Source organism: Emys orbicularis, chromosome 2 (assembly GCF_028017835.1).
Source record: "Emys orbicularis isolate rEmyOrb1 chromosome 2, rEmyOrb1.hap1, whole genome shotgun sequence".
Lineage (NCBI taxonomy): Eukaryota > Metazoa > Chordata > Testudines > Emydidae > Emys > Emys orbicularis.
The window spans coordinates 1,831,807-1,852,394 of NC_088684.1; the positions used below are offsets into that span (position 1 = coordinate 1,831,807).

Here is a 20,588-nt window from a genome sequence, read left to right on the forward strand (position 1 = left end):
CTTCCTATTTAAAAAAATAAATAAATAAATAAACTACCACACTGGATTTCACTCAAAACTGGGTTTTGTACAGCTGGAGGGTTTGGAAAGTCTGTGCTAGGAAGAGGCATTGCAGGTTCAACCCTCTAATCCAAAGGGGGAGGGGGAATATGTACTTGTTTGCTATACAGTAGCTTACCGTGCCTCTCCTGCCTCCAGATGGGCTGAGGAGACCATGCCTGGAGCCCGTGGAGGAAGAGGTGGTGCTTTCCGGAACTTGGCCTGCCTGGCTCTGTTTGCTTTAGTCCGTGGTGGCTGAAAGCCAGGCCCTTGGTAAATGAAAGGACAGACAGTCCCATTTCAAGAGGTCGAGGCTGCTGCATGAGGATTCCAATTGAACGGAGCTGGGGGCAGACGTTGCACCAGCTCTTCATGGGTCTGCCTTGCAGCAGTTTGAGGGAAGCTTCGTGGAGTGTGGTCCAGGGTGTCCTTGAAAGTCAGGGATTCTCCAGTTCTTGCTGGAGCAGGGAAGCTAAGTCACTAGCTCAGTGTGGCTGGAGCGAGAGCCTGGGAGTCCGATCTGGGTTCTACTTCTGATTCTGCTGCTGCCCTGCTGTGACCCTGGGCAGGACACACAACAGCTTTGCCTTCAGTTTCCCCATCTGTATACTGGAGGTTTACTTGACCAAGAGAAGTACTGCCACACATGGCGCCAGTGAGACTATGCGAGTACTTGGAAGTGGCCTGTACGCTGTCTCTAATGCTGGTGATCAGGCACAGCCGCTCCTCTTCTGAACCAGAAGAATTGGCTGACCCTTTTCTGCCTCTGGGAGTCTCTCCAACCCCCTTTTTGGGCCTCTGTTTAGGGCTCTGAGCACTGTGCTTTCATTGAGTAGCAGGTAGCCACCCTTCCACACTCTGCATCCAGATCCTGCACATGCAGGTTAACGTGTTGAATTCACAAGTGAAACTAAATCCTGATGTTTGCTCTTGTGACCCATCCCTGCTTGTGCGAAAAGTAGTGGAGCAGTGTCCTTTGGTATTGTGCTACTGTCTCCAGCCTTTCCTTACAGGCTACCTGGTGATCAGCTAGAAACCATAGCTCTAGGGCAGGGCATCACTGGTGGAGAGGTCAGACAGACTCAGAAATGTGGGGCTGGAAGGGATCTTGAGAGGTTGTCTAGTCCAGTCCCCTGTACTGAGGCAGGACCAAGTAAACCGAGACCATCCGGACAGGTGTTTGTCCAGCCTGTTCTTAACCTCCAGTGATAGGGTGTGTGTGTGTGTGTGTGTGTGTGTCCCACAACCTTCCTTAGACTAGTCTAGAGCTTAACTCCCCTTAGAGTTAGGTATTAAAAGCTTTCTAACCTTAATCGCCCTTGCTGTAGATTAAGCCCAATACTACTTCCCACCATCAGTGGACATGGAGAACAATTGTTCTCCGTCCTCTTTTTAGAACAGCCCTTAGCACATAAGACTGTTGTTCGGTGCCCCCCCAGCCGTCTTTCCTCAACACTAAACATACCAAGTTTTTAAACCTTTCCTCATAGGTCAGGGTTTCTAAACCTTTTATTGCTTGTGTTGCGCTCCTCTGGACTCTCCAGTTGGTTCACATCTTTCCTAAAGCGTGGGGCCCAGAACTGGGCGCAATCCTCCAGCTGAGACCTCCCCAGGACCGAGTAGAGTGGGGCAGTGACCTCTCCTTGTACATCCCAGAATATTAATCCTTTCTTGCCATTGCATCACACTGACTCCTAGTCAATTTGTGATCCACTATAACCCCCATGTTTCCCTTTTCAGCAGTGTTACCGCCTAGCCAGTTATTCCCCATTTTATAGCTGTGCGTTTGATTTCCCCCCCATTCCTAAATGTAGTACTTTGCACTTGTCTTTAGTGAATTTAATCTTGATTTCAGACCAGTTCTCTAATTTGCCAAAATCCTCTCTAATTCTAATCCTGTTCTCCAACGTGCTTGCAACCCTCCCAGCTTGTATAATTCAAAAACTTTATAAGCATACTTTCCACTCCATTATCCAAGTCATTAACAGAAATATTGAGTAGTACTGATCCCACAGGGTCTGTTCAGGGCCCATTAGATATGTCCTCCTAGTCTGACAGTGAGCCATTGATAACTACTCTTTGAGCTTGAGCCTTCAGCCAATTGTTCGCACATCTTGCCCATCTTGACTAATAGCCATTGATGGACCTATCCTCCATGAACGTATCTAGTTCTTTTTTGAACCCTGTTCTAGTCTTGGCCTTCACAATATCTTCTGGCAAGGAGTTCCACAGGTTGACTACATTATGTGGAAAAATACTTCCTTTTGTTTGTTTTAAACGTCCTTGAAGTATTTTTTTTTTTTTTCCACACAATGCAGTCAATCTGTGAAACTCCTTGTCAGAGGATGTTGTGAAGGCCAAGAGTAGAACAGGGTTCAAAAAAGAGCTAGATAAGTTCATGGAGGATAGGTCCATCAATCGCTATTAGCTGGGATGGTGTCCCTAGTCTCTGTTTGCCAGGAGCTGGGAATGGGCGACAGGGGATGGATCACTTGACGATACCCTGTTCTGTTCATTCCCTCTGGGGTGCCTGGCATTGGCCATTGTCGGCAGACAGGATACTGGGCTAGATGGACCTTTGGTCTGACCCAGTCTGGCCGTTCTGTTATCTTCTGGTACAGTGGATCTGGGGGTATGCAGAGGTCTTCCAGGGGGTACATCAACTCCTCTAGATATTTGCCTAGTTTTAGAACAGGCTCCATAAAAAGCACTAGCGACATCAGGACAAACTCAAATGTCATACAATGACTTGTTTATACTGCTCTATAGACTATACACTACACTGACATGTAAGTGCGATATTTATTTATAGTCCAGCTGATTTAGTTTATAATAATGGTAAAAAGGAGACAGCCCGCCTTTGTTCAGCCCTAGTGTGCTGGGACCCTCTTATGTTTGATTCTGCAAGTGAGGTGAAACTTGGGGTATGCAAGACCAATCAGCCTCCTGAAAGGGGCACAATAGTCTGGGAAAGCTGAGAGCCACCGCTCTGGTAATCTAACCTCAACCGCAGTTCCCTGATTTCTTATGGGCATGTCCCATAGGCCAGTGTCAAAAGCCTGCTGTTGGGCTACACAGATTCCAGAGATCTGCTGTTATCCACATGGATCTGCTGGCTAATGAAATGTCTGGTAGTAAGTGGCTCTTGGCTGGTCAGATGCCTGCGTCTTGGACAGTCTAAGCTGATACAACTCCAGGCACTTGAGGGGATGGTAGCTGCTGAAACTCCATTTATAATTCTGGGGTTGTAGGCTCTGTACCCAAGCTGTTGAAATTGGCAGCTTCCTTTTTATCACCAAACTGGCCTTTTTCTGTTCCAGAACTAGCACGCAAACCACATTAGATTGTCAGGGCCGCAGAGTCAGGGGCTCAAACGTTAGATGCCAAAGCAAGTTGCTTGCTCAACCTTCATTTGATCAGCTCCACAAACGCATTCTCAGATTGTCTCTATTTACATGGTTGCATACTGTTCTTCCACAGGATCCTGGCCTCAATTCACCTCGCTCCACTCTAACTTTCTCCTTTCTTCCCTTACAGTGTTTGGGATGGTGCCTTTCTTAAATTCCATCCTTGGGACCATGCTGCCAATGCTGGGAATGGCCAAACAGGACCACATGAAGTCTGTGTTTTGTTATGGTAAGGTGGCTTGCTCCTTTTTACGGAGGCTGTGCTGGCTTCTGAAGGGTTGTCTTTGGGAGCTGTATCTCCCTTAGCTTTCACTGTAAAGGAACTCCCCTCATTCTGTGGAGGAAAGACTCAGCCCAGAGGCCGGGGGGGTTGTTTCAGAGCAGACCTGCAGTATTAGCTTTGGGAGATGGCTGCCTCGGGGGTAGGATACCGAGCCTTTCATTTCTAGGGTACTGGCTTGACTCTAACCCAGGTCAGTTCCTCCCTCTTGCCTGTTCAATGCCCTATAAAATGGGTGAGGCGGGAGCAGTGGGATCTTTGGTTCGGGACGTGGTCTCTGTGTTGCAGAAAATGTAACCGTTGGTGGACCGAGGGCAGTGGACAAGGAGTCTGAACTCTCTCCTAGCTGGGGGCAGTGTGGAAGCCCGTTGGGCAAGGATGTGAGTGGTGGCGGGGTGATGAATTTGAGGTGGGAGGCAAGTCACAGAGGACTAAAATGGCTTTGTAGGGGTGAGAATGTCCCCTTTTGCCAACTGAGGTGGGAAAACTTGAATGAAAGCTTGACGGATCGATCCTAGTCTCAAAACTGTGGCTGCATCTTCTCCCCAAATCTACTTCCAGCAGGCCTAGGAACCCTCCTGTTTCTCCCCATCCCTCAAGGAGCATGAACTAAACTCAGGCCTTTACCTGGTCACAGTTCTGAACAAAGTAATCGCTGTGCTGGGATTTTCTAGCACTTCCTTTCTGCCGATTTATCTCTGCACCTAAAATGGGCAAAGTACTTTACTTTAGAAAACCTGGGTCCCTCCCCAAAGAGCTTACTAACTAGAAGCTTCCTGGAGGGGGGGCTTGTACTGTACAGTGAGCTCACTGGTCTCAAAACTGCTGTCAGAGGCAGGAGACCAAGTGTCCTTGGCTTTCAGTGACATTTTTGCCTCTAGAGTGAAACTTACTGAAGATGTACAGAATTGAACATCTCGGGGAGTTCGCCCACAGCCTCCGCTCAGTGACACTCGTTCAACTTTATGTGAAGTGGCTGGGCCAGAGTGGAAAATGTGAGCCTAGAGCTGGGGTGGAGGGTGGGGGTCAGAAAATCTGGGTCTGGCCACCAGATGAGCTGAGCTTTTCGTGCTTGTGAGCTGTAGCTGATGCCTATGCTGGGTCTCCCTTTTGACGCCAGCTGGAGCTGCCCACACAGCTGAGAGCAGGCTTTGGGCCTGCGTTCTGTTGGTCGTCTGGCACACTGGGTCAAATTTGATGTGTGTCTGGCTGGTGAGTTAGTCGCTTTGTAACCACCTGCCCCCATTAGGCTTTACTGGGCTATTGTGTTACTGTCTTACAGCCCAAGACAGAGTCCCGTAGTCGTCCCAGGAACCTGGCGGTGACATTGTCATCTCAAATATCCCAGTAGAGGATGCGCTAAACTTGTGGCTTCCTTTATCAGCTGGCTGAGACGAGAAGGGCAGGTCTGTGTGAGCACCGTTCTCCTCTCAAAGGCTTTGCCAGATGCAGCAGCTTTGCTCTCAACCCTGCTGGGCGAGCAGCCTCTTTGGCCACAGCCCATCCCCACCTGCTGCTGTCTGAACGCAGGGGCCGTGCTGGGGCAGCTCTGCATGGGGACCAAATGGATTCAGGCAGAACCTTTTGACTGGCCCTCAAGCTGCAGGGGAGAGATTTCTGTGCCCACGCTCTGCAGCACATCTAGTCTGGGAAACGAGCTCTTCTCGCTGGAATAACCCCGCGAGATCGAGAGACTCTGGGTTTGCTCGAATGCAGTAATCCGACTCTCTCTCCGGTGCTGACTGACACAATCCAGTGGACTCCACCGAAAGTGAATGATGCACTGAACGGTTTGAAGCATAATGGAAATTGCCAAACCACTTTCATGCATCATTGCAGATTTCCCAAGGAGTTAGAGTCAAACTTCTGTGAGGAGGAAAAATATGTGTAGTTGTATGTGAAGCTCGTTTAAATATCCCTCGTGTGCCTCTCTCAGCCAGCAATTTGGCGCTCGAGTCAGTGCTGTCGATGGCGTTGCAGTTGCTGGCTAGTCGCCACTGAGTCCGCCAGGAAGAAGTTGGTTCTAATGCAGGCAGCTTGTCTTTCCAGTAGAATGACGCTCTCGTCTAGGGCTGCCATGCAGCACTGAGTGCTAAATATCTTCAGTGTCTTACAAACCATGACCGCTCGTTCCCCCTCTCTGCAGAAGGTCATTCAGTCTCCCCGTTTCCTCAGGGCAGCTGCAGCACACGGGCAGTGACTGGGCAAAGGGCAGTGAGTTGGCATCAAGGCACGGAGCACCCCTTGGGCATTCTTGATTCCCTGTCCTGTGCTCATTCCTCAGAGAACATAGCCTTTGTCGTGCGCTCCCAGGGCCTGGGCGCTCCCAGGGCCTGGGCGCTCTGACCTGGTCCAGCAAAGCACTTAGGCAGGTGCTTGACTTTAAGCCTGTGCTTGCCCCATTGACGGGCTTAGTGGGACTACTTTGATGCATGGTGTATACTCTACCGTAGCACCTTCATCAGGGCTGAGGACTCCCTGGTGCCAGGTGCTGTACAAACAGAACAGAAATGGCCCCTGCCCCAAAGAGCATACATGGGAGTACATCTGGTGTCTCACCCTTCCATCTCGGCCTGGATCCAAGGAGATAGTACTGGCCCGCATGGCATGCAGAGGCCTCTCTGCACCAGAGGCCTAACCCTTGTCACGGTTTTTGTCGCCATTGAGGCAGAGGAGGGCGAGGTAGCTTTGTGGATATTTATGGAGAGCTCCTCCCAAGCGTGAGGGGCAGCATGGCCGAAGGGGCTTTGCCCTGGGTCAGGGCTGGAAGGCCCAGCACACTGGGGGGGCTGATGCCTAGAAATGGAGCTAAAAGCTAAACAACTGGGAACCAGAAGCCAGGGGACTAGTTTGAAGAGACTTGGGGTTGCTAATGTCCAAGGGTAGCTGGTTGTGGGTGCCCTCCCTGCAAATCGCCTGGTGAGTAGTGATGGGAAGGAGGCTGCAGGGAGCAGAGCCTGGGCGGCTGTAGCTGCATCTTTCTATCTTCATCATGCTAAAGGCCACTCAGCTGTTACAATGGCCGCAGATTCCTGCATGCAGCTTGGGGCAGAACGGGACCTGGCAGACCGTGAATGCCCCACCCCCACGAGGTCCCTCCAGCTGAGACCACTTCCTCAGCCAGGATCCTTCACATTCCATTTTCCTGAACCCCAGAAAAAGCCCAACCAGTTTCTCCATGGCAGAGACTGGGCATCACTTCCCCTAGTGAACCAGACCTCCGTCTTTGCATGTCCATTTCCGTCTCTCCTCTGGCTAGGTCGGCGTTGCACTGTAAACCCGGGTCTCTGGCTTGTGGACGTGAAGTTCCCAAGCCTGCACTTGGGCATCTGCACTGCGATTGTTGGACCGGGGTCTCCCAGCCGTGCTTATGCTGCACTATGCAGCCCTTCTGACTTGGGTCTGGGGCTTGAGCACCATTCGCACTGCAGTACGACAGGGCTTGGCCCAGGGTCACGGTGACTCTGGCTCTGACCCTCTCCCCAGCTAGGACTCTGGTCCTGAGCACTTGCTAACCTGAGTCAGACGGTTTTGTGAGTGGATGGAAGAGGGGCTTGGGCTCAAATCCAAGTCCGTCTGGGCTGAGTGGGCAGTGTAGACGTACCCTGTGTGCCAGGGCAGGCTGGCTCTGTGGACCTTAGTACTGTAAGAAAAGGAAACTTTCAGGTAAGCGCAGATCAATTTCCCTGTGCTGCAGCCTGCCGGGGCCTCGGCTGTGTTACAGGGACTCTGGCAGTAGCGTGCCCCAGGGTGGGAAGCATGTTCTTCCTTCAACTCCAATGATGAATTTGGGATGTTCGTGTTCGAGTTGGGTGTGTAAAAGGATATGAAGGCAGCAAGTGCAAGCCCTCAAAATTCACCAAACTCTCCATTGGCACTGATTAAAATGCCCGAACGGCTCCCATTGGCAGAAGTCTCCTCCGCTGCAGTGCCAGGGAAGCTGGAGGGGACACTAAATACGGGCCTCCAAAGTGAGGCATGGAGAGGGTAGCTCTGCACCCCACACTGGAGACGTACTCCTGGAAATCCCATGGGGAACAGTCTGGGCCCTTCTGTGCTAACCTGAAAATCCCGATTTTCCCTGAAAATAGGAAGGCAGGACTTGAAAAAACTGCATGGCTGGCCCAAGGAGTAAACCAGCGGTTCTCAAACGTTTGTCCTGGTGACCCCTTTCACACAGTAAGCCTCTGAGTGCGACCCTCCCCCCCCCCCCCCCAATAAATGAAAAACACTTTATTATATGTTTAACACCATTATAAATGCTGGAGGCAAAGCAGGGTTTGGGGTGGAGGCTGACAGCTCACGACCCCCCCCCCATGTAATAACCTCGCGACCCCCTGAGGGTCCCGACCCCCAGTTTGAGAACCCCTGGAGTAAACGAATCACCTGGGGGAGAACCTGTGCCAGCCTGGCCCCTCATCTTAAAGGAAGGAGGAGGTTGTGGGCCACGGCTGCTGTAGTAGCCTGTCAGTCTAGCTAGCGTGGTTAATTTAATGTTTAAAAACAACCCCCCTCTTCTCCTGTTCTTTCCCGTCCTAGACCAGGGTGTGCTTCTCCCACACCTTCACCTGCCTTGTGTGCATTCTCTCCTTTCTCCTCGGCACAACGTTTCTTGCCCACCCCTCGTGTATTTGAGTAGGAAACTTTACCAGCCACCTGCTGGTCAGACCTATTGATTAGTCAAAGACTGATCCAAACGATGAGGAGGATCCACTCTGCAGGGGAACCTCTGGGTTGGGTTCTGCACAGAGCCTGAACACCAGGTCTCCTCTTTGCTTTCCAAATGGACTAAGTCGAGACATAGGCCCCGCTTCGGACTCGAGATGCCAGTTGTCAGGAGCTGTTGCACTGAAATGGGGACTAAAGGTCTTAAATCCAGGCCTTAAAGCACAGGAGCAGCCCAGTAAAAGCATCCTGTCGACTTGTGACAGCTGCAGACCTCTCCTACGGGCTACACCGTCAGTGCTGGAGGTCTGTGGTGTTTCTGTTAATAAAGTGTTACAGGGGAATTGCTCCAGCACCAGGACGCTGGATATTGCTCAAACAGCAGCATCTCAGACCTCAGTCGAAAGCCTGCTGTTAACTTTAACTCTGTGTGTGTGTGTGTGTGTGTGTGTGTGTGTGTGATCTAAATGTAAGTAAATCTGTGTCTTGTAGCTCTGCAGCATTTCAGTGAGAGCATCCAGGAATACCTGGCGAACTTGGATAAAGCGCCTGACCCCACTGTAAGGAAAGACACCTTCTCCAATGAGATCTTCAACGCCTACGATGTGCTCTTCAACATCTGGCTGCAGAGCCGGGAGGCCAAGGTGCGGCTGTGTCATTTGGTAGCTTGGTGTGGCTACAGCCCTGAGCAGTTGCGTGGCAATAGGTTTCTCCCTTCCCCCTAAATCTCCACTGTCAGATTGGGCCTCCCACTGCTCATGCAGGGGTCTGTAGTCTGCCTTTCTCCACCATCCCACCCTAAAGACACTGGCTGAAGAAGCGCCTGTCTTGCTCGCTAACGCCATGCCAGTGTTTGCCCTCTGGGACAGCTGTAGTTGTCACTCCGTCAAGTTACGCAGCTTGGTGTGGGAGAGTTGTGTGCACCCCTTGCTAGCGTCAGGGTGTCAGCTGAACCTAAGGGAGAGGAGGCAACATCCAAACCCTATGCAGGAAGAAACCGGGCATGCTTCATCTAGCTGGATGCAGGCGTGACGGAAGGTGGCCTGGCTACACCATCCACCCTCGCTCTCAGCACCTGGTGCCAATGGCTCCTTTGAATGCACGGTGAGACCCAGCTCCCCTTGCCCTTGGGTTGGTGGAGCAGTGTGGGCAAACGTACACTGCCGCTGCACCTTTCGCTGGGTCCTGGGAGCAGGCTCGGTCCGCGTGGTGGCTAGCCTGAGACCGTCTCCCGGCACCCGAGGAGCACAAACCAACCCTTCTGCCCGTCGTGCTGCTGTGGGGGCAGGGTTGGCGCCAGCCTAGCAGCACAGGGCTCGGGCTGGCTGCGCAGTCTGACGCTTGCAGGTTGTTTCTGTCCCTGCAGCTGAGACTCGCTGTCGTGAAGGCTCTTGGGCCCATGAGTCACCTGATGCCCAGCGAAAAGCTCGAGGAGCAGCTCCCGAGACTGGTGCCGGGAATTCTCGCTCTCTACAAGAAGCATTTGGAGGCCTTTTATGTGACCAAGGTAAATGGCTCAGCACGCTGCTCCCGTGGGACTGAGGGGCCCCCTCTTGTGTCCCCCCACAGCTACCTGTAATCCATGTATGTGTGCTCCTTGGAGCATTGACTGGGGTGCTCCCTGGGGTGCGGGTGGGACAGGAGAGCAGACTGCCTGTCCGATAGGCTCCCCGTGGGTGTGCACGTGCTCAGTACAAGGCGCGTGCCCCTCGAGGACCCACAGTCCTGTCACTTCCTTTCCTGCTAGGCCCTTCTAGTCTGCCCAGCACAGTCCGACTGCGATCTAGGCTTTGGCAGCCAAGGAGCAGTTCGAAGGCTCCCCTTCGTGTCACGTGCCCAGACCCATGCGGTTACAAATCCTGCCTGGTCTAAACGCTCTGGCTTGGCACCACTGAGGCTGGCCAGTGTGGTATTGGCAGGTTCTGATACCTCTTCCCCAAAGGCTGAACCTGCCATGGCCAGGGCCTGGCTAGTGCTACCATGTGCCTCTCTTTGTCGGGGAGGGGCAGAGTATAGCACTCCCTGTGCCCCACGTCCTACTCTGGTGCTGGGACCACTGTATTTCCTTCTGTCCTGGATTCCTCTTGCTCTGCTTGTTCTTGGCTCCCGCTGCCTGTAAGGGGAGGACTTCCAGGCGAGCCTCCCAAGACAGACTGCTGTTAGCAGAGAAGCGATGGCTGGGTTGGTAGTCTGCCGGCTGCAGCAGCCAGTACGCGGCGGTGCTGCTCTGTGGCTGGCTGCAGCCGGAGAATGGGGGAAGATGGATGAGGTCCAGAAACCTCCTTGGTGCTTTACCCACAGCAGCTGGATGATGTTTGCACTAGTTTTTCTACTACAGCCCCGTCCCCTTAGCTCAGTGCGCACTGGGATAGCGTCTCCTGTCATAGAGTCTCTCTGCTCCTGGTCGCCAAGTCGTTACCCTTTCATTTCCAGCGGGGCGGCGGTTCCTTTTCCTCGTGCTAATCGCAGCATTGCAATGTTTTTCTGAGCAGAGCTTGTGCCAGATTCTTGAGGCTTCCGTCAACTTTGGCAGCCGCACTCTTGACACGCAGCTTGATGCCCTTCTGAGCACCCTGCATCCCCAGGTAAGGATCAAGATGGCTCAGCAGGGCTGGGGGCTGGTGAGCCCAGAAGTGTCTCAGGAAATGGCACGTGGGATCCCGAGTCTGGGGCTGGAGTTCCCATCCGAGCGCTGCGGCCACCTGCATCAAGCTGAGAACTGGGGCTGTTAGGGGCCTCCTACCCTAGACTCTCCCCCATCTTGCAGAAGGAACTTCCCAGTCTAGAAAGCCCCCAGGCTCCAATTTGGAATGAGGCAGGAGAAATGTCTCCATTTAAACAGAGACCATATTTCTGGTTTGAGGGCAGGGACCAGGCTGGCCAGCCTGTGCACGTTCCAGAAGGGGCAGCTGCTGCTACCAGCACAGTTCAGGGCGAGCTGCCGAGGAACATAGAGCACGTTTCTCTGCTAGAGAGAAAGTTGGCTTGGTGCCTCCTAGCTGCCCTGAGCTGCTCCTGCTAGCAGAGAGCTCCTTCCCTGATGGCCCTTACCCTGGCAGGGGAGAGGAGGAGCCAGTCCCTTGCTAGCAGGATCAGAAGCTGTTTGCTCTCCTGCCCTAGCTGTCCTGAACAAGGGTCACACCCCACTCTCAGTGAAGCAGTAAAGGCAGAATCCACAAACACGTGGAGAAAAGACAAACCCTTGAAAGGTTGAAAACTAGGCATGAGCAGCACCAAGTACTGCTAATAATCCCGGGAGCATCTTATTCATGTGGGAGCCCTACAGGGGTGGTCTGGCACCAACCTCTAGATTAATCCTGTAACTGTTAAGCACCAGTTGTCCATGGTTTCTCAGTAGCATATACAGGAACTGAGGTTTCACCTTCATCCTAGTAGGGCAGGACTGTTGGCTCCATCTTTTGTGTGTGGTGTGTTTGGGATCTTTCTGGGTGGGGTGCCAGACCTTGGTAGGTGGGGGGGGGGGGAGGGGGGAGGGGAGTCGTGCATTGTTCATTTGAGGTTGGAAAAGTGGGAGGTCACTGGCTTCCCGTGGTGGAGTCTGTAACTGGCTGGGAGCATTCCTTGTTGGATGCACCTAGGGGTAGGTTTGCATTGCCTAGGATTGTCCAGACTACGTACCTCTGGGACAGCTGTCATGGATCTGGCTGAAGATTCCAAGTGCTTCCCCACCAGCAACCAGTTCTTTCTTGCAGGCTGCTAAATGAGCTTATTCCTGTTGCAGCTTTTTAATGTCCCCGAGTATCTAATCTCGACAAACGCTCCCTCCCCTCCAAGCCCTTAGCACAGGGGAGGGCAAACGATGGCCCGTGGGCTGGATCCAGCCCCTCGGGGCTTTCAGTCCAGCCTGCGGGATTGCCAGCCCCATGGCGCAGCGGGGCTAAGGCAGGCTCCCTGCCTGCCCTGGCCCCACGCTGCTCCCGGAAGCGGCCGGCACCACGTCCCTGGGGAAGTGGGGCCAGAGGGCTCCCTACCCTGCCCTCGCCTGCAAGCACCGCCCCCCGCAGTTCCCATTGGCTGGGAAGGGGGAACCGCAGCCAATGGGAGTTCTGGGGTAGTATCCACAGGCGAGGGCAGCGTGCGGCAGAGCCGCATACCCCACCCCACCCTACCCTCAGGAGCCACTGCCGGACATGCTGGCCACTTCCGGGAGCGGCGTGGGCCCAGGGCAGGCAGGGAGCCTGCCTTAGCCCCGCTGCCACCCTGGTACCACTCAAGGTAAGCAGTGCCGGGCTGGAGCCCACACCCTGAACCCCACCTGCACCCCAACCCCCTGCCTTGAGCCCCCTGCCGCACCCTGCACCCCTCCTGCACCAACCCCTTGCCCTGAGCCCCTTCCTGCACCCCAACCCCCTGCCCTGAACTCCCCGCCCCAGCCCTGCATACAGTTTCTCCACCCAGATGTGGCCCTCAGGCCAAAAAGTTTGCCCACCCCTGCCTTAGCTGGAAAGGGTGCTCTTGGGCTGCTTCAGCCACACTCAGGTTGCATCACCTAGAGTAGATCACAGGTGTCCAGCTCTCCCATGTGGAGTTATAGCCCATGGAACGTTCTTTCCTTGGCATGCAGCCAAGCCACCACTTGAATCAGGTGTTAGGAGCAGGCCCTGATCTGTGCTGATGACCTGTCCTATGAGCAGCTACTCTGTTAATGCCGAGGTTGTTCATGGCACCAGGTGTTTATAACTTTAGGGGGAAAAGCACTAAACCCTCTTCCATTCCTATGCATCCCTCCTTCAGTGTCCAGCACCCAGACTACGCCCCTCAGGGCAGGGACTTTGTCAGGACGTTGCCACTAGGTAAATGGTTTGGGCTGCACTTGGTCACCCTGCCCTAACCCTGTCTTGTGCTTGGACTGGCAGAGTTCTGTCTGACGCTGCTCCCATGTGTCGTGGTCCTTTCTAAAAGCACAGACCCTGTTTCACTCTCTGGAGACTCGGCCCTAGAGCTAAATGATGTGGCCTGGAGAGAACTGCTTTAATGAGCCGGGGGGGTGGTGGGAGGTGCTTCCGAACTCCTGAAGGACAAGCAATGGCTGTGGAGCGGAGCCAGGTGCTCTAGGGAATCGGCTGGAGGCGTGTTTGTGCTGCCCTAATGGAGGGGGCTCTGCAGGGATAACCATGGGCAAAGTGCAGACCGCCCTTGGTTTGAATTGCTTTTCTGCTCGAGCAAACGACTCTGGTGCTGCTGAGTGGATGGACATGAGCCGCTGGTCTCCAATGGGGTAATGCCATTGTAGCGCTGAGAAGTGCATGTACGGCTCCGCTTTGTGAAGGAGGGTGAATCGCCTGGGAAAGAACTGGGATTCTGGGTTTGAATCCAGCCACTTGCCCAGACTTACTCTAACTCCAGGCCTGGTCGCTGGGTCGGAAGCAGAAACTTCGGTGAATCCCTAGAGCTGCTTCTGCTGACTTGTCGGAGGGGTGCACTCAGCCTCCCCGTGTGGCCCCCTGTGATGTCCGGGGGCTGACTTGTGATTTGTTCCTGTTCCCCAGCCCACGCCTGGCTATGGGTGCCTGAATCTACAGGAGCTGAGGGATAACCCCCCCACTCCCTGTTCCTCTTCAGCCTGGCCTGGGCTAGGTTGGGCCAGCCTATGGCTGCTGAATTCATTCACCAAACCATACGTGGGGGAGGGAGTTGAGCCCCTTGATCAGATGGCCTCAGTCTATGGGGTAGCACCCTTTTAAATCATGTTAATGTATTTTTAAGCTAATATTTAATTTGTTTTCCTTTGGGGCCTGAAAGATCAGGTGCCCTGGGCAATACACAAGGCATTGATGTGTGCTCTTCAGTGCCCTTCCTCCACCACTGCTTTGCCCAGGCTCCCAGCTGGAGTTTCTGATATGAGAGCCTGTCACACTGATAAACAAATGCTGTTAAAATGCTAAACCCCCACGTCTAACGCTAGCTGCACTAAGGTACCTAAAAACACCCGTTTTACCGGATGTGCTAGTCAGACAGCAGGCCTGTGACTATAGCAGAGGAACTGAAGGTGGTGAGACCTGCGTGTAGAAAACAAACTTTTTAACAGACAAAATAAGACTATAAGATAATGGATGCCAATCCTATGCAGACTGTATGCTAATGAAATAGTACTCTATATACAACTATACATATAAAATGATGGGGTCTAAATTAGCTGTTACCACTCAGGAAAGAGATCTTGGAGTCATTGTGGACAGTTCTCTGAAAACATCCACTCAATGTGCAGCAGCAGTCAAAAAAGCAAACAGAATGTTGGGAATCCTTAGGAAAGGGATAGAGAACCAGACAGAAAATATCATAATGCCTCTATATAAATCCATGGTACGCTCACATCTTGAATACTGTGTGCAGATGTGGTCGCCCCATCTCAAACAAGATATATTGGAATTGGAAAAGGGACCGCGAAGGGCAACAAAAATTATTTGGGTTATGGAACGGCTGCCATATGAGGAGAGATTAATAAGACTGAGACTTTTCAGCTTGGAAAAGAGACGACTAAGTGGGGATGTGATAGAGGTCTATAGTGAATAAGGAAGTGTTGTTTACTCCTTCTCATAACACACACACGAACTAGGGATCACCCAATGAAATTAATAGGCAGCAGGTTTAAAACAAAAGAAAGTATTTCTTCACACAACGCATAGTCAACCTGTGGAAGTCGTTACCAGGGGATATTGTGAAGGCCAAAACTATAACAGGGTTAAAAAAAGGACCTGTCCTCCAGGAACTTATCTAGTTCTGTCATAGACTTTAAGGTCAGAAGGGACCATTATGATCATCTAGTCCAGGGGTCGGCAACCTTTCAGAAGTGATGTGCCGAGTCATCATTTATTCACTCTAAGTTAAAGTTTCGCGTGCCAGTAATACATTTTAACGTTTTTAGAAGGTCTCTTTCTATAAATCTATAATATATAACTAAACTATTGTTGTATGTAAAGTAAATCAGGTTTTTAAAATGTTTAAGAAGCTTCATTTAAAATTAAATTAAAATGCAGAGCCCCCCGGACTGGTGGCCAGGACCCGGGCAGTGTGAGTGCCACTGAAAATCAGCTCGCGTGCCGCCTTTGGCATGCATGCCATAGGTTGCCTACCCCTGGTCTAGTCTGACCTCCTGCACAACGCAGGCCACAGAATCTCACCCACCCACTCCTATAATAAACCCCTAACCTATGTCTGAGCTATTGAAGTCCTCAAATCATGGTTTAAAGACTTCAAGTTGCAGAGAATCCTCCAGCCAGTGACCCGTGCCCCACACTATCAATGGCTATTAGCCAGGATGGGCAGGGATGTAACACTTGCTCTGAGTGTCTAGCCTCTCTTTGCCAGAAGCTGGGAATGTCCAACAGGGATGGATCACTTGATTCCCTGTTCTGCTCGTTCCGTCTGGGGCACCTGGCACCAGCCACTGTCGGAAGACCGGACACTGGGCTACATGGACCATTGGTCTGACCCAGCCTGGCCGCTCACAAGAGCTTGTTCTCGGGATCAGATGTGGAGAGTGGAGTCCCGGATTTTAACCAATACAGTTATACAATAGTATCAGCCAAAAAGACCTGAACAGCCAGGATCTTTCTGGCACAAGTACAGACAATGAGCAGCTTGCTTCGGTATGCCAGTAAGAAATATGTCCTGTCTGCAAGCTGGAGAGGGAGCAGATGGGGAGGGGGTCCCCAGATAAACTGCGTATTAGAGCAGTCTGCAAAGAGCAATTTTTAGTATTTAAAAGAAGGGAGTCTGCAATGACTTGCAAAGGAAATAGATCGTGCTCTGATCTTGTTAAACTACACGTGAAATGGAAATGCGTAGCAGCTCCAAAACCCCAAACCCACAAGCTAGCTGATCCCATATACCAAGGCCACTGCACCCCCATTGCCCCACAGCTTGTCCAGTGAGCCTTGTCTCTGGAACCCATGCACTCTGCTAGCACTGAATGACCGAAGAGTGCTACGGTCTGTGCCAGCAGGTGCGCGCAGCTTCTCCAGGCTACTTCACAATGATCAAATGTTCAGAGTGCTCTGGGAGCATCACATGCAGCACGTGGCATGGATTCCGGGACTGTGAAATGCTGGGCTCTTCCATTGGCCATGTCCAGCTGTGAGTGTGGACTCGGTGCCTGCGAGCGGAACTCAAGCTGAAAGGGTTTGGTATAGGGGCTGAACGCCAGGTGCTGCCCAGCTCTCATTGATTTGACTGTTTCCCTCCCACAGATTTGTGCCCCGGTGGAATCCTCCATCCCCCTGAGTTTAAAAAACCACAACGAGGTCCTTCGATGCTTCACTGTCCTTGGTAAGGGCTGCAGGGGGCTGAGGGGTGAAGGCCGAGTCCCCTATGGACTCACCTCCTGCCTGTTTACGGCAGTGTATGTGGGTTTGAAATCTGCGGAAATTCTCTGCCTCTCTGTGGAAGTGCCCATCCTAGTAACAGCAAACTCTCGTGGTCCGTGGTCAGCATTTGTGGGAAAGGGGCTTTCCCGACCCCCTCTAAGCCAGTCTCCTGGCCCGTTCAGGAAGGCTTGAGTTCCACCTGGTGAGTGCACAGTCCTGAGATCTGGCTGTGTCGGGGGGAAGGCAGAAAACCAGTTTCTCCCCTTGTCTGGGTGGCCAGTAGTTTGGCAGACTTCAGTTCTAGGGGGTGGGGAAACGGGACAGACTAGATTCTCGTTCCCACTGTCCCACCTGGCGTCAGCCTTGGTGAAAGCGATTGCTCCCGTCCCGTGTGGAGACCAGGCAGATCACAGGGCACCATTTGCTCTCTGGTGCTCCAGACTGAGGTGCTCGCTGAGATCTGGCCATTTAACACTTGGCCTTGGACTGACTTTGCTCGAGTACGAAAGTTTGCTGGTGTGGCGTGTCTCAGGGATGCTGAGGATTCCAACCTCTGTGGTGAATTCATCGCTCTCCGAAGGCCTCTGGCTTCACTGCTCAAGCTCCTAAGGGCCATTTAGCGGAGTCGTGGCAGATGCTGCTGCTGCCTCTTCAGACAGACAGAGGCTAGTAATGCAGCACATGCCAGTTAGCCCTCTAGCGTAGCCGTGTACGCTGGAAGGGATAGCGGGGACAGAGACTGGCTTTGTAGGTATCCTGATGGTTTGTCTTAGAGCAGCAGATGGCAGCAGCCAGACGAGGTGGCAGGATTCCAGGGAGCCCCTCCGAGCAGAACTCCACTCTGATGTCTAGCGCACAGGTGGTCTGCTAGCCTCTGGATGAAGGACTGAGCTAGTTGAATTGTGTCCTGCATGAAACAGAGCCCTGGTGTGATTTCTAGCACTGCTGAGCCCTGCCTCCTGTACGGGCTGAGTCCTGTAGCCCCGGCTCTGGCAAGCTTCCCTTGCGAATGATTCATGCTTGAAAGGAAGCTTGTGGAATTGCCTCTAAAGCAGCAGTAGTTTGATTAGGATCCTGCTAGACTTCTGCCTTGTCACGGTCAGATGACTCTCCTCCCCCCTCTCCCCCCCCCCAATCGTTGGCACTTGTGCTTGAAAGCCTTACAGCTGAGCAGCGCTTTCAACTGTCTTTATGCAAAGTAGCAACACTAGTTCTGAGATGGCTGGAGTAATTCGGATTCCTTTCTTGTCTCCTATGACACGTTTGACTTCTGCCCGTGCACCTTGCTTCAGCTGGTTCCCCTGGGGCTAAGCCAATCGGCCAATGCATCCTTGACAAATGCAAGGTGTTGAATGTTGGAAGGCGTAACCTGACCTCCTCCTGCATGGTCCTGGGTTCTAAACTACCCACTCGCTGGGTGGTTTGGGAAGAGGAGGATGTGCGTGTCCACTTGTGGACAACTCTGCTGAATGTTCAGCAAAGGTTGTGAAGGTGCATAACCAGTGGGGGAGACATACTGAAAATACTGCAGCGGCATAGCACAAGTCAGCAGACAGCTTCCACTGGAGCAGGGGCGGCTCTGTTTTTTGCTGCCCCGAGCACGGCAGTCAGGCGGCCTTTGGCGGCATGCCTGCGGGCGGTCCGCAGTCATGTGGATTCGGCGGCGTTTCTGCAGGTGTTCTGCTGGTCCCGCGCCTTCGGCGTACCCGCTGCCGAAGCCGCGGAACCGGCGGGCCTCCCACAGGCACGCCACCGAAGGCGGCCTGACTACTGCCCTCACAGCAACAGGCAGGCGACGCCGCACGGCTTGCCGCCCCAGGCACGCGCTTGCTGCACTGGTGCCTGGAGTCGCCCCTGCACTGGAGTACTGGCCAGATGAGCCGAGCTAGCAGGAATAGAGGGTGTTCGAATGGCTTTTGAAATACAAACTGTAAAGCCACAGCCTTCAGTAGCAGAGGGGCCTGTCCCAGCATGCAGTGCACCAAATTGAGGAGAATACCCCAGCTCATGCCCAGAGGCAGCATTGCCTCCTGGGACCTGTAGTCTCTGGGCTGCAGGCCTGTCAGACTAAGGTGACTGTCAGCCGCGTTTGGCCTGAGGCCTTCCTGCTGACTGCTCCTGAGCGAAGAGTGTCCATAATGGTGGCCTTGTTCTTCTGCAGCCTGTACGTTTCCTGATCGCTTGCTTGGCTTCCTACTCCCAAAGCTGGAGAACCACCACGAGAGGATACGTGTGGGGACGCTGATCATCATGAGGCAAATTATCAACTGCGCCCGTAAGTAACACAGGGACCAGCTCCCTCTAGCAGCCCAGTCGTATCCATGCAGGGTGCCAGCGCCCAGGTGGGAATTTCTGCTCGGTGCTGGGCCATGTGCTTGGGGAGCTAGAGCTGGGGGCTGGGATTTACGAGGACTGACATTCTGGCAGACAGTCCCTGAGTCCTTCGGGGCAAGAGGAGACCATGTGATCTAGTCCGGCTGGCTGTACAGCGCAGGCCAGAGAACATCCTAGCATGTCTCTCTTAGACAAACACCCTTCACGGCCTTGTGCCCCAGACAAGCCCTTACACCAACATCCTATTTAGAATGGACTGTGCTGTAGAGCATCACAAAGCAGGAACCTTGGGGCCACCCTGCAGGGCGTGGCTTGGGATTTAAGCTCTATTCCTTGCTCCCAGCCCATTGTGGGCAGACAACACTGAGGAAATAGTGCTCTCTTCCTCGGGGGGGGGGGCAGGAATCCTTAGGCCGGGGAGCCTCCAGACAGGTGGGCAGCTTGTGAGTCATCCGGATGTTCTTCTGAGCAGACCTGGCCTAGGATAATCCGCTACACAAAGCCTTTCCCTTAGTAGCCAAAATGCCTCAGGCCAACTTGACCCTTTATTGCTGTGTTAACTAATCGGGATCTCCGCTTCCAGCACATGGGACTGTTCTCCTGGCATAATTATGGCAGAGCGGACTCTGGTGCTGGATGGCAAGCCTGCTCTGGCCTCATCCATGCCTCTTGGAATAGAGCTGCTCCCTTCCCAAAGCCACGGCGTGTAACTGTTAGCAACTCCACCCAGACTAGCCAAGTGTTCGCTTGGACTTTCTGCTGGCACAATGCTGCCCTGCATTCCACGCCTGCTCAGTGTGCAGAACCTGCATGGAGATTGCAGGGTGGCTTTGTAGCCAGTTGCTTGTTAGGTGGGGTGGAAAACCAGCTTCTTTCCTACTCCATGGCCCTTCCAAGGGGGGAAAGGAGAGAAGCACACATCTGGCCAGGGAAGGTGGTCAGTGCTGGATGCTCTCTGGGGCCAGGCCCTGTGATCCTGTCAGTCTGGGTAGGGAGGTCAGTGATGAGTGGCTGAGCCGATGTTCTCTCTTCCAGCTTCTCAGATGGAGATTAAAAAGCCCTTTATTCTTTCTTCTATGAAACTTCCTCTGCAGGACAGCAGTAACAAGGTAACTGGACACTCCCTCTGATGTCCCTAACTCCCGGCTGGTCATGTGGTGAATGGGGCTTTTCTGGGACTTGGCTCCCCTTCAGGGCCCTGCGGCGCTCTGCACGTGCCCCATGCTGTACCAGCCCGGCTCCCCATGGGGCTCCCTGTCTCTCTGCCCCTCTTCTCATACTAGCCCCCTTGGCCCTCTGAGGTCCCCTTCTGTCTCTCCTTCAGCTCCCTCCTCTGAGCACTTGACTCCCCTGCTGACCTCCAGTGGGTTCCTCTTTTCAGACTAACCCATGTGTAATGACGATAAGCCCCTCTCATGACCGGCTGCTGAGATCCTTGTCCTCTGTCCTCCTGCCCTGTGTCAGTGCAGCAAAGGGGGGGGGTCTAGTTTAGACGTCAGCTGGCTGGGGGCAGCTCCCGGCCCCATCTCTCTCAAG

At 53.2% G+C, this 20,588-nt stretch overlaps 1 protein-coding gene across 1 annotated transcript in view; it reads left to right on the forward strand.

The window, feature by feature from the left end:
• Nucleotides 1-20,588, forward strand: part of MROH1 (maestro heat like repeat family member 1) — a 110,735-nt gene that overhangs the window by 17,635 nt on the left and 72,512 nt on the right. Inside the window, exons 6-12 of the mRNA XM_065397867.1 lie at nt 3,577-3,675; nt 8,884-9,035; nt 9,758-9,898; nt 10,884-10,976; nt 16,602-16,680; nt 18,880-18,993; nt 20,088-20,161. Of these exons, the coding sequence (XP_065253939.1) occupies nt 3,577-3,675; nt 8,884-9,035; nt 9,758-9,898; nt 10,884-10,976; nt 16,602-16,680; nt 18,880-18,993; nt 20,088-20,161 (752 nt within the window). The remainder of the gene's footprint in view (nt 1-3,576; nt 3,676-8,883; nt 9,036-9,757; nt 9,899-10,883; nt 10,977-16,601; nt 16,681-18,879; nt 18,994-20,087; nt 20,162-20,588) is intronic.